The sequence below is a fragment of the Colletotrichum phormii genome, assembly GCF_030913505.1.
Source record: "Colletotrichum phormii strain CBS 102054 chromosome Unknown BDP81scaffold_1, whole genome shotgun sequence".
Lineage (NCBI taxonomy): Eukaryota > Fungi > Ascomycota > Sordariomycetes > Glomerellales > Glomerellaceae > Colletotrichum > Colletotrichum phormii.
In genome coordinates, this window is record NW_026851443.1 from 503,554 (window position 1) to 519,845 (window position 16,292).

The 16,292-nt window shown below is 58.6% G+C and overlaps 3 protein-coding genes across 3 annotated transcripts; 2 read left to right on the top strand and 1 right to left on the bottom strand.

Moving 5' to 3' along the window:
* Positions 1-83: 83 nt before the first annotated feature.
* Positions 84-4,956, bottom strand: BDP81DRAFT_337205 (ABC transporter). Its single transcript, XM_060585970.1, has 9 exons — positions 4,497-4,956; positions 4,243-4,430; positions 3,536-4,192; positions 3,057-3,483; positions 2,238-3,009; positions 1,478-2,183; positions 1,311-1,426; positions 1,072-1,259; positions 84-998 (listed from the first exon to the last, which is right to left on the bottom strand). Exons 1-9 carry the CDS (start codon positions 4,608-4,610, stop codon positions 321-323), a joined length of 3,846 nt encoding a protein of 1,281 aa, XP_060451338.1. The 5' UTR covers positions 4,611-4,956; the 3' UTR covers positions 84-320.
* A 2,514-nt stretch (positions 4,957-7,470) lies between these two features.
* BDP81DRAFT_456363 (uncharacterized protein) lies at positions 7,471-9,365 on the top strand (the record flags this gene model as incomplete). The annotated part of the gene is made up of 5 exons (XM_060593159.1): positions 7,471-7,711; positions 7,784-8,083; positions 8,224-8,505; positions 8,561-8,750; positions 8,819-9,365. 5 exons carry the CDS (start codon positions 7,471-7,473, stop codon positions 9,363-9,365), a joined length of 1,560 nt encoding a protein of 519 aa, XP_060451339.1.
* A 2,669-nt stretch (positions 9,366-12,034) lies between these two features.
* On the top strand, positions 12,035-15,764 carry BDP81DRAFT_388237 (NAD(P) transhydrogenase beta subunit; the record flags this gene model as incomplete). The annotated part of the gene is made up of 6 exons (XM_060587074.1): positions 12,035-12,143; positions 12,260-13,429; positions 13,483-13,935; positions 13,989-15,515; positions 15,579-15,653; positions 15,730-15,764. 6 exons carry the CDS (start codon positions 12,035-12,037, stop codon positions 15,762-15,764), a joined length of 3,369 nt encoding a protein of 1,122 aa, XP_060451340.1.
* Positions 15,765-16,292: the final 528 nt, after the last annotated feature.

The window sequence follows — 16,292 nt, forward strand, 5'->3', positions numbered from 1 at the left end:
AGGCCGTCGACAAGTTCCGATCTCGGGACGGGGCATCACTTATCTTTAGAGGAGCGGCAATTCGCAGGACAGTGATGCCAACACCATAGAGAATAAGAATGGGTCTCTTGAGTCTACACATTACGAATCTAAAAGTCTCTAGGACAGTATCAACGACTGAGTTGCGCAGTTGCGCATCAGATAATCGTACAGGAACCCCATTTTCCAAACGCCATGCTCTAAGGGAGGAGTCAAGCGCTCAACTCCCAAGCCGAAACCCAACAACTCAGAATGAACAAAGGTCTCCCATCCCCTCTCCAACCTCTTCAACCTTGCTCCTCTCACTCGAGATTCTGCGCCTCGCACATCTGCTTATACATACCCCCCCTCGCAACAAGCTGCGCATGCGTGCCCCTCTCCACGATCCTCCCACCATAAAACACACAAATCACATCAGCGTCCTTGACAGTAGACAACCGATGCGCAACAGCAACCGTGATCCTCTCGCCATCCCTCGCCGCCTCCTCCAGCGCGCGCTGCACAACCTTCTCCGACTCGGTATCCAGCGCGCTCGTCGCCTCGTCGAGCAACAAAATCTTGGGCTGGCGGATCAGCGCCCGCGCGATGGCGATGCGCTGCCTCTGTCCGCCGGACAACTGCATCCCGCTGCTGCCGCAGGGGGTCGCGAGACCTTCGGGTAGAGAGGAGACAAAGTCCCACGCGTTGGCGGCGCGGCAGGCTGCTTCGATTTGGGCGTCTGGGATGGTCTCGTCCAGGGACTCTGCGTCGATTCCTAAAGAAATGTTTTCGCGGATGGAGCCTTGGAAGAGGGTTGGTTCCTGCTGGACGAGGGCGACGATGTGGCGGTAGAGGCGGGGGTTGAGGTCTGACAGGGCTAGGTCGCCGTCGATGCGGATTGTGCCTGTTGTTGGGTCGTAGAAGCGTTCGAGCATGGCGATCATTGTGGATTTGCCGCAGCCTGAGGCGCCTACGAGGGCGACGAATTGGCCCTTTTTGATCTGGAGGTTGTGTTAGATATGAATTTTTATTTCCCCCCCCGAGAACTGAAGGTGGAAAGGGGGGGGGACTCACCTCGAGATCGACCGCGCCGAGGACGTGCGCTTCGGGTCGGAGGGGGTACGAGAAGCGGAGCTGCTGGAAGTCGACCGAGGCTCCGGCCTTTGGCGCGGCGTCGCGGTTCTCGGGCGTCTCCTGGATGGACGGCTGGAGGTCGTGCAGCCAGAAGAGGTAGTTTGCGGCGTTAATACCCTTGGTCATGCCTGGCAAGAGTCAGAGATTGGGAGATCACTAGCGGAGAGGAGTCGACCTACTGCTCGAGTACTGGAACAGTTGCGACGCGGCCTGTCCGGAGAAAAAGGTGCCCATGAAGGCGACGAAGAACTGGTACATTGTGATCTCGTTGAACGAGAGCAGCCGGCAGCCGTACCTTGTCGAACGTCAGCATCCGAGATGGAAAGGGGCAGCATCCGAAACTCACCAGAACCCGAGAGCCATGAAAAAGTACTCAATGGCCTGCGTCAGTCCAAAAGCAATAGTCATGACGAAAAGGGGGCCAGTCGAAGCCCTCACGGCGTTGTCGAGCTCATCAGTATACCTCTTCAAAACAGACTCCTCAATAGCGAGAGAGGAAACGGTCCTAATCGCCGTCACGGACTCGGACGCAATCGCCGCGCTGGCAGAGTACCGCTTCGACGTCTTGGTATCGAGGCGCGAGTCGAGCCGCACCTTGATGTACCCCGAGCTCACGAGCGGCGGCATACCCGCGAGCACGACCACAAGACCCAGCTTCCACGTCGTGGCGATGGCGAGGATGCCGCACGCAATGACGTTGAGAGACGAGATGAGGATGAGGCCAATGTTGAAGCCCATGAGCTCGAGGATGGCCTGCGGGTTCGACTCGAGGCGGCTCGCGAGCGCGCCCGTGTTGTTCTCGACGCGGTCGAAGAACTGCAGGTCCTGCCGGAGAAAGTCGTTGAGGGACTGCCGGCGGAGCTTGTGGTTGAGCCCCTGGGCGATGACGTTTGTGGCCCAGCCCATGACGAAGTAGCAGCAGAGCACGCCGAGGGCGAGGACGAAGAACATGAGGGAGTAGAAGTTGCCCTTGGTGATCATCTCGGAGCCCGTCATTGTGAAGACGTCGACGAGGTTTGCGATGACGAGGGATTGGCCGGGGAACGCGCCGGCTAGAATTGGGTTAGCTATCAGAGCATGATGAAGAATGGGAGGGAGGGACTCACCGGCGACTACCACGGCCACCAGAGTCGCGAGGTAAGCCCACTTCAGCTCGGGGGTCTCGCGCACCATGCGGATGACGACGCTGATGAGGCCGATGGGCTTGTAGTGATCAAAGTTGTCGCGCTCCTTCTGCGCCTCCATGCGCGTCTGGTCCGTCGTCCGGTACCGGCTCATGGTTTTGGTGAGCTCGATACCCTCCTTTCCGGCTGCCGCCGCCGCGGTCACCGCCTCATCCTCCTCTTCCTCTGTCTCCGTAATAGACCCTTCTTCAGCCACATTCAAGTTTTGCGCCCTCACGAGGCGCGTATACGCACCGCCCTGCGCCAGCAAACCCTCATGCGTCCCCTGCTCGACAATGGCGCCCTTGTTCATGACGACAATGTTATCCGCCTTGCGGATGGTGGCGAGCTTGTGGGCAATGACAATCGTCGTGCGGCCCTCGGCCGCCTTGTCGAGGGCCTGCTGCACGACACCCTCGGCGTGCGGGTCCAGGGCGCTGGTGGCCTCGTCGAGGAGGAGCACCTTGGGCTCCGAGATGATGCTCCGCGCGATGGCGACGCGCTGCTTCTGGCCGCCTGACAAGAGGCCGCCGCGCTCGCCAATCATTGTGTCGTAGCCTTCAGGCAGCTGGGAGACGAAGTCGTGGGCGAAGGCGATCTTGGCGGCGTCCTGGACGCGGCGGAGTTGCTCCTCGCGAGGGGATTTCTCCCATGGGGTTCCGACGAGGCCGTTTGCAATGTTGTCAAAGACTGTTCCCTGGAAGAGAACGGGTTCCTGCAATTGTCAGATTTGGTTCAAATTGTAGATGCATCTCATCTCACCTGCTGCACGAGCCGGACATTCTTCCTGAGCCAGTTGAGGTTCAGCTCGTTGATCGGCTGGCCGTCGAGCTTTATGGTGCCCGACTTGGGGTTATACCACCGCTCAATCAACCCAATGATTGTGCTCTTGCCGGAGCCGCTCGATCCCACGAGCGCCGTCACCTTGCCCGCGGGCACATGGAGTGAGTAGTTGTCCAGCACCGTGACGCCGGGGCGCGTCGGGTACTCAAAGGACACGTTCTCGAGGTCGACGACGCCGACGGTCTCGGTGGGCTGGTGGCCCGACTTGTCAAAGGGGTCAATCTCGGAGACGCGGTCGATGAGCTTGAAGAGCTGGGCGGCGGCGGAGGCGGCGCGGGTGAATTCGATGATGTAGGGCGCCAGCATGGTCAAGCTCGTTGCGCCGATGACCACGGACAGGAGGACTCTGAGAAAATTGTCAGCAAGAAGGTTTCCAAGCGCTGCGACTGCACACTCACGTAAAGATGTCTCCAGACTCGGTAATCTCGCCCCGGTTCAGCATGTGGATGCCCTGCCAGAAAGCCAGAGCGAAGCCGGCGTAGATGACAAAGTACTCGAACGAAAAGAGCACGCCAAATAATGCCGACTTCTTGTTGCCGATGCGGTGGGCGTCCTCGAGGAACCTGTCAAACTTCTGCACCAGCCGCGACCGGATCTCAAAGGCGTGGACGGTCCGCGCGCTCGAGAGGATTCCCTCGGAAAAGGAGCCCGCCTGGGCGTAGATGTCGAGAATCTTTGTCTCGAGCCCAGCTTCAATGGTCGAGACGACGCCCATGACGACCAGAATCAGGGGCGCGATGCAGCACACGATGAGCGTCAGCTTCCACTGCGTCGCAAAGGCGATGACGAAGGCGGTGACGAAGACGGCGAGCCCCTGGAAGGTCAAGGCGAGCTTCTCCGCGATGCCGACCTGGATGAGGCGGCCGTTGGAGATGGCCTGGGTGGCGATGGAGCCGCCGGAGCCGATATCGTAAAAGGCGACTTCCTGGCGGAGGGCGGCGTGGAGGTAGGCGTGGCGGATGTTTCGAGTGATGCGGTAGGCGGAGAAGGTCATCAGGGAGATGTAGCCGTAGGCGAGGACGAATCGCGCGATGCCGAGGTAGACAAAGTAGAGCCTGGGGGTGTCAGCTCGGTTTGATCTGTGGAAGGCGAGATGGAGACTTACGCGAGCTTTGAGACTTCATTGCGAAAGTGTTGAGGGGTGGACTGGCCGGTGGTGAAGTCTTGGATGGTGGTGACGAAGCTGCCAAAGATCAAGTTTTGAAGGGCCACGCCTGCTCCGGCGCCAATGGCGCATACGATCGAGACGGCTTGCAGGAACTTTTCAAAGGGTCCCCCGAAGGAGAAGATTCTCTGGGAGATATCTGTTGTTAGCATTCTCTCCTTACGCTGGAGCAAAGGTCGGTCGATTGATCATACCAAGTAGGCCTTGAATGCGCCGCCCTCTTCCTTGACAGCTTCGTTTGGTGAAGCAATGGCGGCGACGGTATCCTCAGCCGGACTGTGCTCCTTCTTTTCGGCTTCGGCCCCCATGTTGGGCGGGTTGGTGACTGGTGTCGATGAGAGCCGCAGTTGACAGGGTTTTGTGGGTTCGCCCCAAATCTGAGCTAGTTCGTTTGTGTCGCGTGGTGTGTTGGCAATATCAAGAGATGTGAGCCGGCGGGTTGGTTCTCTTGTAGATGAGACGAGCGAGAGTACCAGACGAGCGGGTTAAGTCATGTGGTGTACTTCCGTGAAAAGAATATTTTTTACAAACGCGCATTGTTTGCAAGTGACACACGTTCGGTCGAAATCTCGCATGTGGCATTTGCACTCCGGAAAATGAAATACGCACAAACGCGAGATGACGGATCGCCAGAGCGTCGCAGAAGTTTCCGTCATTGAAGCTGCTGCTGCTGCTGTTGAAGCCAAGCTCTCCCGCGGACCGCCGTCATGGAAGCGAGAGGCCCACCGCCCGGACAGGAGTGCCCCCCCCCCCCCCTCCCGCTTCGGTGCGTTCAACGTGCAGGGGCGGGTTTGATTGATTGGTGGAGTGTAGCTTGGCAGGCTCACGGCGGGGGCCGTGGGTTCAGCGCGCCCGGGCGCCCACTGCGTTGCTCTGCGCGGGGTGCGGTGCTCTCGGGGCGCGAGATTCCAGACATCTCCAGATTTCCTTTCATCCCAAACCATTAAAGGCTAAAGGTGTTCCCCGATTGCTGTGCGATAAAATGTCAGCAGGATGTTTTGGTTTGGCCGAGTCCGACGTCGATGATGCCGATGACTCCTCGCCGGGCGGAGCGGCGATATCTGAGACGCTACGGCGCCGCGCCGACCCTTCGGAGGTGGGGCTACTTACAAGTTACCTACCTAGGTGCCATCTTTGTGGCACCTCTGGACAATATGTCGCTGTGACTAACCATGCCGGATGATTCTGCCAGACGCATTGCGGTAAGTTGAGCTAACAAGTTGGCATCGAGCTACTCGCCATCTTTGTTCTCTTTCGTCTCCGAGATGTCATACTCGATTCAAGCAGAACAGCATGCGGCAAGATGCCCTCCATATAGTCGCGTCCGGAGTCGACCTGGCTTATGGAGCCGCCGGCCGGAAGGACTAGCGGACGATGGAAAAGGCCTATACACCGTCTCTACTCACAGATATAGAGCTAATCCCCGTTCCCCGTTCCCCGTTCCCCTTCCCGTCAGGAGGTGCGGGCTTGTCCATGCCTCTTCCTACCTATCACGGGCATTCACAGATCCAAATGCGTCCATGCCGGCGATGTGGCCCTGGCATTGCCGGTGGGAATACGTTTGAATAGACTACAACGGGCCACGCTAGAACATGAGAACACTGCGAGTTCGGGATCGACACACCTCCTACCGGCGAATCATAGCCCTACTGTTCCCTAGCTAGTTTCCATCCATAGCCCGTGACCCCAGTTCAGATGCGTCTCTACAGCAGCGGTCTATCCGGCGCGAACCACCGCGTCTGAGCCTGGGTGAGCCCTGAATCGTAGAGCTGTGCCGTCACCCAGACCCCTGAAAAGGATCCATCGCAAGGGGGTGAGCACGGGGGAAGGGGGAGAGGGATCTGAATTACTAAAAATCGTGCATGCGTTCTGCAACGAGTGCCTTTCCATCCCACACCTCCTCATATGGGGTCGAGAATCCCTTCCTTTCTGATCTTTTTTCCCTTTCTAAAAACATTTACCGCGTATCCGTAAAGGTGACCTGCATGCTATTCTAAGCCTCGACTGCGGACTTGACTAGCGGCAGAATTACAGCCACAGCCATAGCCACAGCCACAGCCACAGCCACAGCCACAGCCACAGGGCCGCACCTCTGCTCCATAAAATCCGCCGGAAGCGGAACCCGCGCGCGCCGCTCCCGTTCTTCTGAGTTGCCCCCGGGCCGCGACCTCATCCCCGCCGCGAATTATTGAGGTTCCGAACCACTACGCCCGCTTTCTCGTGATCCCGTCTCTTTCGGGCCCCGAATTCATCCAAACCCCGGGCGTTTCTCCTTGGCATCCTCTGTACGACGACAATCTAGATTTCGGATCTCATTCAACCCGCCCCGCCGGATCGCCTCCGAGTCTCAGAGGAACTACCCTTGCTTCTCGGGGTACCACTTACCCCCTTCTCGAAGTGAAGCTACCTTACCTTGATCAAATTTGGCAACTCGTCGCCGAGTCAAGAATGGACGCCGGATCTTCTGCCGGGGCTGGTCCCTCCGCTGCTGGCGGCGTGGGCGGCGCCAATCTCCCCATCAAGCGAGCGGAAAGTAGACCCTCATAGTACCCAGTCGTTGTGAATCACACCCAAACTAACATGTTCGTTTAGTGCGATGCTTGCCGTGCCCGTAAAGTACGTTGTCTCACTCTTCATTGGCCCATGTCATCATGTCACTCAACACTATCCATTGGACGTAAGGGCTGACGATGTGAACCCCCTCCCTTCTTAGATTCGCTGTGATAGAGAGGAACCATGTGCTCACTGCCAGCACGCCGGCATCGAGTGTCAAAACACTTCGGGGCTCAAGCCCAAAGAGAAGAGAACCCGCATTCTCATCACGCCTCCAATAGTCAATCTCGTCCTCACTCGCATGTTCGTTCACAGCTAACCCCTACCAGTGAAAGGAAGATCGACCCAATAGACCGCCGCCTCGACGGCGTGGTCCGTCTCCTCGAGGACCTCAAACTCCAGTTTCCCCTCCAAGCACCAGCATCAGCAGCACCATCAACAGCAGCCTCAGTCTCGGGATCAACCGCCACCCCCGGAGGAGGAGCATCAGGAGGCGGCCCGCCGGCGCCCATCCAGCGCGAGACCGTCGCCTCGTCCTCCATATCAACGACACCAGCCAGCACGTCTACACAACAGCAGCACACGACAGACCCCCTGGTCGAGGGCGAGTCCTCCATGACGGCCCAGTCCATCTTCGCCCACGACTTCCTCCGCAAGACCGACGGCGACGGGTCCTCGGTGCTCGAGATGCGCGAGACCCTCGACGCCCTGCACTCGCTCGTCGAGGCGCTCCGCCACCAGCCCGCGTGCCACGAGCTGACGTACCCGCAGGCGAAACCCGTGGCCAGGCCGGCGTTTGGCGAGTGCGAGATGCCGCCTGTGCAGTCCGCCGTCAACATCATCCGCGAGGCAAAAGGTGCGCTGCTTCAGTCTCAACCAACCCTCAAGGCAACACCCACGAAGAAACGTAAGCTAACTTCTCAAACAGCTCAAAAGACGCTGGGCCTCGAGTGGGTGACGACCTTCCTCCACCCGGACCACTTCACGGACCTGGTCCTCAAGGTCTACTTTGCGCCGACAGAGTTCAACGAGGCCGAGTTCATCATCGTCAACGCCGGCCTCGAGAGCCTGTACACCGACATGACGCAGTCCAAGACGGCGACGGCGCAGCTCAGGGAGGAGTGCGTCAAGATGGGCACCCTCTGTCGGGGGAACCTCCAGACCGCCCTCGCCAATCTGCCTCTGCACCTCCCGGCCACGATGGACATGATTGTAGCCCTCTTGTTTGGTGTATGATTCTCTCCGACATCTGTATCCTTCCACGCATATAGCTAACATCCGACCAGGCCTACCACGCAATGGAAGTAGCAAAACCAAGCCTCGCCTGGACCTTGAACGTAGCCTCGGCCTAACTCTGCCAAACACTAGGCTACCACCGCGCAGCATCATCCTCCTCCTCCTCCTCCTCCTCCTCCCTCTCCATAAGCGGAACCGGCACGGGGCCATGCAACACCACCACGACCACCGGCCCCAGCACCACGAACCCAGACGACGAGGAATACAAAATCTTTCTCTTCTGGTCCGTCTACTTCATCGACAAGTCCCTCTCCCTCCGCCTCGGCCGCCCCTCGACGATCCAGGACTACGACGTCACGGCCCCCTACCCCTCGAGCGCCAGCAAGATGCACGGCGCCCTCATGAGCTATTTCTGTCTGTGGGTCATTGTCTCGCGCATCCAGGGCAAGACGTACGAGCAGCTGTACAGCCCCGAGGCGATTGCTGAGGCTATCGCTGCTGACAATCATCTACCGCGCCGTCCCCTCGCCCCCCGGCTCCGCGACGACTTTCGGAACAGAGTGCATCAACGCCGCGAGGGCGACGCTGCAGCGGCACGAGGATTGCATGGCCATCATGGCGAAGGGCGCATACTACCTGTTTCCCATGTACATGAACTGGTACGTCTCACACCCCTGACATCCGATACTCTACCGAATATCACAATTCAAAACTAACAATGGCCCAGGACCATCCTCTTCTCCCCCTTTGTCCCCTTCATTGTAATCTTCTGCCAGGTGATGGAAACAAGCGACACCTCGGACCTCGCCCGGCTCCAGGGGTTCGTCACCTCGATCCAGGGCGCAAAGGCGTTCACCGAGGCGTCGGCGCGGCTGTACCGCCTCTTTCAGGTTCTGTATAACGTCGCGTTCCGGTACGTTGAGATGCGGAACAGCGGCAGCAACAGCAACGACAACAGCGCGCAGCAGCAGTCGGAGGAGCAGGGCCAGGAGATGGATAAGTATCTCACGGCGCTCGGGTTCCCGCCGGCGTCTGGGCATCCGCAGTCGTCGTCGTCGTCGTCGTCGTCGTCGTCGTCGTCGGAAGTGGGGCCTGCGTCGGAGCAGATGTCGGGGATGACTAGCGGAGAGGATGGTATGAACGGTGCCGGGGCCGGATCCGGTGCGCTGAACCAGATGATGTGGATGGGGAACGCGGCGCAGTTGGAGGTTTGGTTTTATAGTAACCAGCAGATGATGGGACTTGTCGAGGATGATGACTCGTTTTTGCAGTGAGGGGGGGGGGGGGGGGGGGGCGGTCTTGGGTACATATATTTTTGGTGACGAGCAGGGTGGACATGGCGATAGATGGTTTGTTACGGGGCATCATGTCCAACGGACCACAGGGGGGCATATTCAAAAAGGCTACGGTGGACAAAAGGAAGTCTGGACTGGAACTAGAGGTAGCTAGGAATACCATACAGGTGCGGCTAATAGACTCAGCCCCTACACATCGTCAACCCGGTCCCGGTCAGCTCCTCCCGAACACAAGCCTTAATACCATCCAGGTCAAGCCCCTTTCACACCACAACGACCTCAACGGCCACGCCGGCCGGCAAACGCAAGCCTTCATGACCAGCGCGTTCTCCTCATCCCACAAGCAAACGGGGGTTTCAACACCTTTGGGCGCTATAGCCCAGCGGTTAATATGGAACACTCAGCTGGGGTCGTGGGATTTCCACATGTCTTACGAGACGGACCTCGACCCCTCGAGTTCGACTCCACGCTCGGGAGCTATCTTTTTTGCACTTTTTGTTTCTCCTCTCTCTCTTCCTTTGGAGTCTGTTGAACTTGACTGTGTGGCTTTGCTGTGTTGATTGTGTGACGCTGCCAGCCTAAAGCGGCCTACTTGCTTACCTACGATTATCTTGCTACATGATGCTACCGAGTGACTTTCGAATGGCTTCAGATGATTCAAAGGGGCTCAAGAACATTTGAGAGAAACGAGAATACTTCAGCTGACGTTAGGTTGCGACTATAAAATCTCCCAGAAAATGGGCTTTGGGCCCACGGACAACTTGTCGATTGACGTTTCTACATTGCGTGAAGTGGCTAGCGGTAGTATGTATGTAGTCAAGATAGCCAAAGTAGCATAAGGTAGACAGTTGGACTTGATGTAAACCCTCTTTAAGGTTGCCGAACGACTGTTTCCCTTAGAAGATGCCAATCCATGCGAATGCTGTCGAGCATCATTAATCCTCCACTACCCTATGACTAACATACCTACCTTGGTTCGGAACATCTTCTACCCCCTTCGGAATGACGGGTCTTATTGGTTGTCTGTCTGCCTGCCGAATCTGCACTGGCTCTCTCGCTCTGCTCCGTCGCTCCGAAGCAGCCGATGCACGTCTGTCTGCCTTCCCTTCTGTGCGCTACATGCATGCCATGCAATGCAAGTCGCGGATACGTTCTCGTGTTTCGTGCATGTGACACGTTCGTCTTGACTTTCTGGACACTCTTGAAATGCGATCAAAATGATGACAGGAAGACAATGAGCTCAATCTATCAACACATCACTCGAGTCTTCGATGCTGGCTGGTCCAGGATTTAAGACATCACTTTTGTCCCCAGTCAGGAACAAGAAGGCACCCGCCAAAAGTCGCCTACATCAGAGCCCGGAAGAGGCGGGATCTTGACAAACCCAGCTGCATGTTCCATGGTCACTGAGACGCGGGAAACAAACACGGGACAGAAACATAGGCCAAGGGTGCTCGGCCTCAGTCTGGGCGAGCATTAATCAGCGTTCCATGAAGCCTCCCAGTGCTTTATCAATCTCTCATCGGACGAAAAGGAAAAAAAGGTCCCGATGGATAAAATGGCAAAAGGCATGGAAGCTTGGAGAGAGTAAGTAGGTTAGGTACCACCTACGATGGGCCTGGCATTGCAGGCTTATCGGGCCTTATCAACTTATCGCGAGCTTCGAAATGGCGGGGGATAAGGCCATCCCCGTGTTTTAGCGCCATGTTTAGTGCACGCGGCCCCATACCCCGCACTGGAAGACTGGGGAAGGGGCAAGTACGGGGCCAAGCTGCGGCTCCTTTCCCTGCACGGAAGCATGCACCAGACCACTTCCACCAACACCTCACACCACCAATGACCACATCCGTCGAAAGGTACCTCTCTCCAATGCCTCGAAACTCTCACACAACATGTACTCTACCTAGCGTCTGCGACACTGTCTCTCCTCCAGGTGTTCTCCCACAAAGTACCGCGCTTTCTACCGCACATGCCAATGAGGGGAACCTTGGAACAAGCCGTAAAGAGCTGCGGAAGGGGGTAAAAGCCAACTTGGCAGACCACGCAGACTACTCCAAACAACCTCGAGGTCGGCTAATGATTGGAGGAGCTTGGAGCTCGCGCTGCGACATCTGCGACACGCCTGAACCGATTCTGCACTTCCCGTCTTGGGATGCAACGAACCTGGGGGGGTTGGCCATGGTGGGAGAGAACAAGGATCCGGATGCGCGGGTGATGGACGAGGAGGGGCGGGGGGAGGCAGCTCAAAGTAGTGACGAGGACGAAGACGAGGACGGAGACGAGGACGAGCATGGAACGAGTCCAACGGCTGAACAAAACGTGACACGGTACAAGCCCGTTGTCTCGTTGTTCTCTTCTTTGGCCGCAAAAGTCGATCCAACTCTATCCAATTCACATCTCCCATTCTCTTCTTTCTCCCTCCCATCTTTCTCTCCCCCCATCTTTCTCTCCCCCCATCTTTCTCTCCCCCCATTGCGTACCGTCGCTATCTTTTGTCAACCGACACGGTATCCTAGAGCTGCTTCCCTGCCACAGCTCATCTGCTTCACCGACGGCCCCCGGCAGTGGTCGCGAGCAGATGAAAAGGGCCTGCCCGACATCCCCGTCGCCCCGGCTTCGTTAGCCTGAATGCTCGAAGCCTCGCCGCCATGGCGAACCTCTCTGTCCTGCGGCCAACTCTGGCCTACAACGTGTGCTCCTCCCGCGCTTCTTCCGGCCGGCTCGTCGTCCCCCGCGCGTGGCGGAATGGTCTAGCAGGTAAGCTACGGAGTTCTCGGTCCCCATGAAGACATCAGGAGGAGCAACCTCCCAATTGCTTCGAAATCCGGCGCTTGCGATTTACTAACGCAGTCTACTTGTTCCCCCGCATGCAGCCGTAGCACCGGCATCTGTCGTCGTCACCAGCAAGTGGCAATCCACCCACGCGCGAGCCCGCCGCCAGACCAAAGCTCTCGTCCCGGCCGTCTCTGCCCGGCCTCTCCAGCTCATCCGCCATGCTTCGGTAGTCTCAACTGGCTCTAGTTCCGGCTCCAGCTCCGGCCCCACGGCTACACCGGCAGCGACCTACTCAACAGTCGCAGAACCGCAGTCCGTGCCGTACGCGCAGCTCACCGTCGGCGTGCCAAAAGAAATCTACCTCAACGAGCGCCGCGTCGCACTAACCCCGCAGAACGTGGCGCTCCTCCTCAAAAAGGGCTTCGCAAAGGTCATTGTCGAGCGCGGCGCCGGCGCCGAGGCCGATTTCCCCGACGAGGCCTACGACCGCGCCGGCGCGACGCTCGTCGAGCACCCGCAACAGGTCTGGTCCGGCGCCGACGTCGTGCTCAAGGTCCGCAGCCCGCTCCCGTCCGAGATCGACCTCATGAAGGCGCACCAGACGGTCATCTCGTTCCTGCAGCCCGCGCAGAACAAGCCGCTCGTCGACAAGCTGGCCGCGCAAAAGGCCACGTCTTTTGCCATGGACCTCATCCCGCGCATCTCCCGCGCGCAGGTGTTTGACGCCCTCAGCTCCATGGCCAACATTGCCGGCTACAAGGCCGTTCTCGAGGCCTCCAACAACTTTGGCCGCTTCCTCACGGGCCAGGTGACGGCCGCGGGCAAGATCCCGCCCTGTAAAGTGCTCGTCATCGGCGCGGGAGTCGCGGGTCTCAGCGCCATTGCGACGGCGCGGCGACTGGGTGCCATTGTGCGGGGCTTCGACACGCGTCCTGCGGCGAGGGAGCAGGTGCAGTCGCTCGGCGCCGAGTTCATCGAGGTGGACATCAAGGAGGACGGGTCTGGCGCGGGTGGGTACGCCAAGGAGATGTCCAAGGAGTTTATCGAGGCCGAGATGAAGCTCTTTTACGAGCAGGCGCGCGAGGTCGACATCATTGTCACCACCGCGCTGATCCCGGGCAAGCCTGCGCCCAAGCTGATTACCAAGTCCATGCTCGAGGCCATGAAGCCCGGCTCCGTGGTTGTTGATTTGGCGGCTGAGGCTGGCGGGAACTGCGAAAAGACGAAGCCTGGCGAGCTTTACGTTTACAAGGACGTCAAGATCATTGGTGAGTGGTATGCAGCATGACTTCTGGAAAGATTGACGACTTACACGACGTAGGTTACACCGATCTCCCCTCCAGACTACCAACGCAATCCTCGACACTCTACTCCAACAACGTGACCAAGTTCCTGCTTTCAATGGCGCCAAAGGACAAGGAATTCGGCATCGATCTCGCCGACGAGGTCGTGCGCGGCGCCGTCGTCACCCTCAAGGGCGACGTCCTGCCCCCGCCGCCCCGAAAAGCCCCGCCTCCGGCCCCGCCACCGCCGCTGACCGTCGCGTCGGAAGCCAAAACCGTGGCCCTGACCCCCTTCCAGAAGACGTCCCGCGAGGTGGCGACCGTCACGGCCGGCATGGGCACAATGCTGGCCCTGGGGAAGATGACGGGCCCCCTGTTCATGGGCAACGCTTTCACGTTTGCGCTGGCCTCCTTGATCGGCTACCGCGTCGTCTGGGGCGTCTCGCCCGCGCTTCACTCGCCCCTCATGAGCGTCACCAACGCCATCTCAGGTAAGTTTATTGACAACTATGGAAAAGGGAGACAGTTGGACTAACAACCACAGGCATGGTCGGCATCGGCGGCCTCTTCATCCTAGGCGGAGGCTACCTCCCCCAAACGATCCCCCAAGCCCTCGGCGCCGCCTCCGTCCTCCTCGCCTTTGTAAACGTATCCGGCGGCTTCGTCCTCACGAAGCGCATGCTCGACATGTTCAAGCGGCCCACCGACCCCCCCGAATACCCCTGGCTCTACGCCGTGCCAGCAGCCCTCTTTGGCGGAGGCTACATCGCCGCCGCCGCCACCGGCGCCGCGGGGCTCGTCCAGGCAGGCTACGCCGTCTCCTCCGTCCTCTGCATCAGCTCCCTCTCCAGCCTCGCCTCCCAGACGACCGCCCGCATGGGCAACATGCTCGGCATGCTCGGCGTCGGCTCCGGCGTGCTGGCTTCGTTGTTGGCCGTCGGCTTCTCCCCGGAAGTCCTCACGCAGTTCGCCGGTCTCGCGGCCCTAGGTGGCATCGCAGGCCTCGTCATCGGCAAACGTATCACGCCCACCGACCTCCCGCAGACCGTCGCGGCACTACACTCCGTCGTCGGCCTCGCCGCCGTGCTGACCTCCATCGGCAGCGTCATGGCGCACATTGACGACATCTCGACGCTGCACCTCGTCACGGGCTACCTCGGCGTCCTCATCGGCGGCATCACCTTCACCGGCTCCATCGTCGCCTTCCTCAAGCTCGCCGGCAAAATGTCCTCCAAACCCCTCGTCTTCCCCGGCAAGCACCTCCTCAACTCGAGCATGCTGGCCGCCAACATCGGCACCATGGGCGCCTTTGTCACACTCGCCCCCGGCTCTCCCATGATCGCCGCCATGGCGCTCTCCGCCAACACGATTCTGTCCTTCGCAAAGGGGTACACCACCACCGCAGCCATCGGCGGCGCAGACATGCCCGTCGTCATCACCGTGCTCAACGCCTACTCGGGTTTCGCCCTCGTCGCCGAGGGCTTCATGCTCGACAACCCGCTCCTCACGACCGTCGGCGCGCTCATTGGCGTATCGGGCTCCATCCTCTCGTACATCATGTGCGTCGCCATGAACCGGTCCCTCACCAACGTCCTCTTTGGCGGCATCTCCTCGACGCCCGTACAGACAGACTACAAAATGGAAGGCGTCGTGACGCAGACAAACGTCGAGGACACGGCCGAGGCGCTCGTCAACGCCGAGAACGTAATCATTGTCGTCGGCTACGGCATGGCTGTCGCCAAGGCGCAGTACGCCATCAGCGAGATCACGGGCATGCTACGGTCCAAGGGTATTAACGTCCGCTTCGCAATTCACCCCGTCGCGGGCCGCATGCCGGGCCAATGTAACGTGCTCCTGGCGGAGGCGAGCGTGCCGTACGACATCGTGCTCGAGATGGACGAGATTAACGACGACTTTGGGGAGACGGACGTGACGCTTGTGATTGGGGCGAATGATACTGTCAATCCGATTGCGTTGGAGCCCGGTAGCCCGATTGCGGGTATGCCTGTGCTCCAGGCGTGGAAGAGCAAGCAGGTTATTGTGATGAAGAGGGGCATGGCCAGTGGATATGGTGAGTATTTGGAGAACATTTGGAGAGAAGTTTTCTGGGATGACTGGACTAACCGTGCAACAGCCGACGTACCGAATCCCATGTTCTACATGCCCGGAACTCGCATGTTGTTTGGTGACGCCAAAGTGACTTGCGACGGTTTGTGCCCCCCCCCTTCTCCTCCCCTCCTCCGTTCACCAGACGCGGCGTACTGACCATGAATTCTGTAATGTAGCAATCAAAGCAGCCGTCGAAACCCGAGCAACATAGATTCTAGAGAGATCTCGTATCGCGCAGATTTTTTGGACTCGGGAAGCATCTGATCTTTCCCACTAGAGGCGCTGCATCTACAAGGAGCTCTCCGTCATGAACACACATGTCTCTTGGCTATTTTGCTTTCTTCTCCCTTTTTTTGGGCCTTGTTCAAGCGCGTTTGTAAATACTGTGACGAAAGGACGCAAGCGGTAGTTTCGGTTCGCAAAGTATGAATTAAATACATGTCACGCTTACAGTGCGCTTGTCATATGAGAAGCTGCTTCTCGTGAGGTCTTTTGTCCTGCAACTTGAGCGGATCAAGTCCACCCCGTCTCTGATCAAGAACAATGTTAAAGGGAAGACGTAAGCAACGTGTTTGGAGTCGCCGTCACAGTCACGGTCGTGAGAAATCTACATCAACAAAAGGTGATTGGGTGGGCAAGACTGCTTAATCAAGACTCTGAATGAATGTCCGGTATCTAGACCCAGAGGGGGATCTGAACCCCCCCCCCTCAAAGAACAGTATGCATATTTGCCGCGATA

Excerpts from the sequence above, each read along its gene's own strand:
- BDP81DRAFT_337205 (XM_060585970.1), bottom strand. The coding sequence starts at position 4,610 with ATGGGGGCCGAAGCCGAAAAGAAGGAGCACAGTCCGGCTGAGGATACC. Across the intron at positions 3,484-3,535 it reads GAGTCTGGAGACATCTTTAC|AGTCCTCCTGTCCGTGGTCA; the intron begins GTGAGTGTGCAG and ends CAATTTTCTCAG. Across the intron at positions 3,010-3,056 it reads ATGTCCGGCTCGTGCAGCAG|GAACCCGTTCTCTTCCAGGG; the intron begins GTGAGATGAGAT and ends TGACAATTGCAG.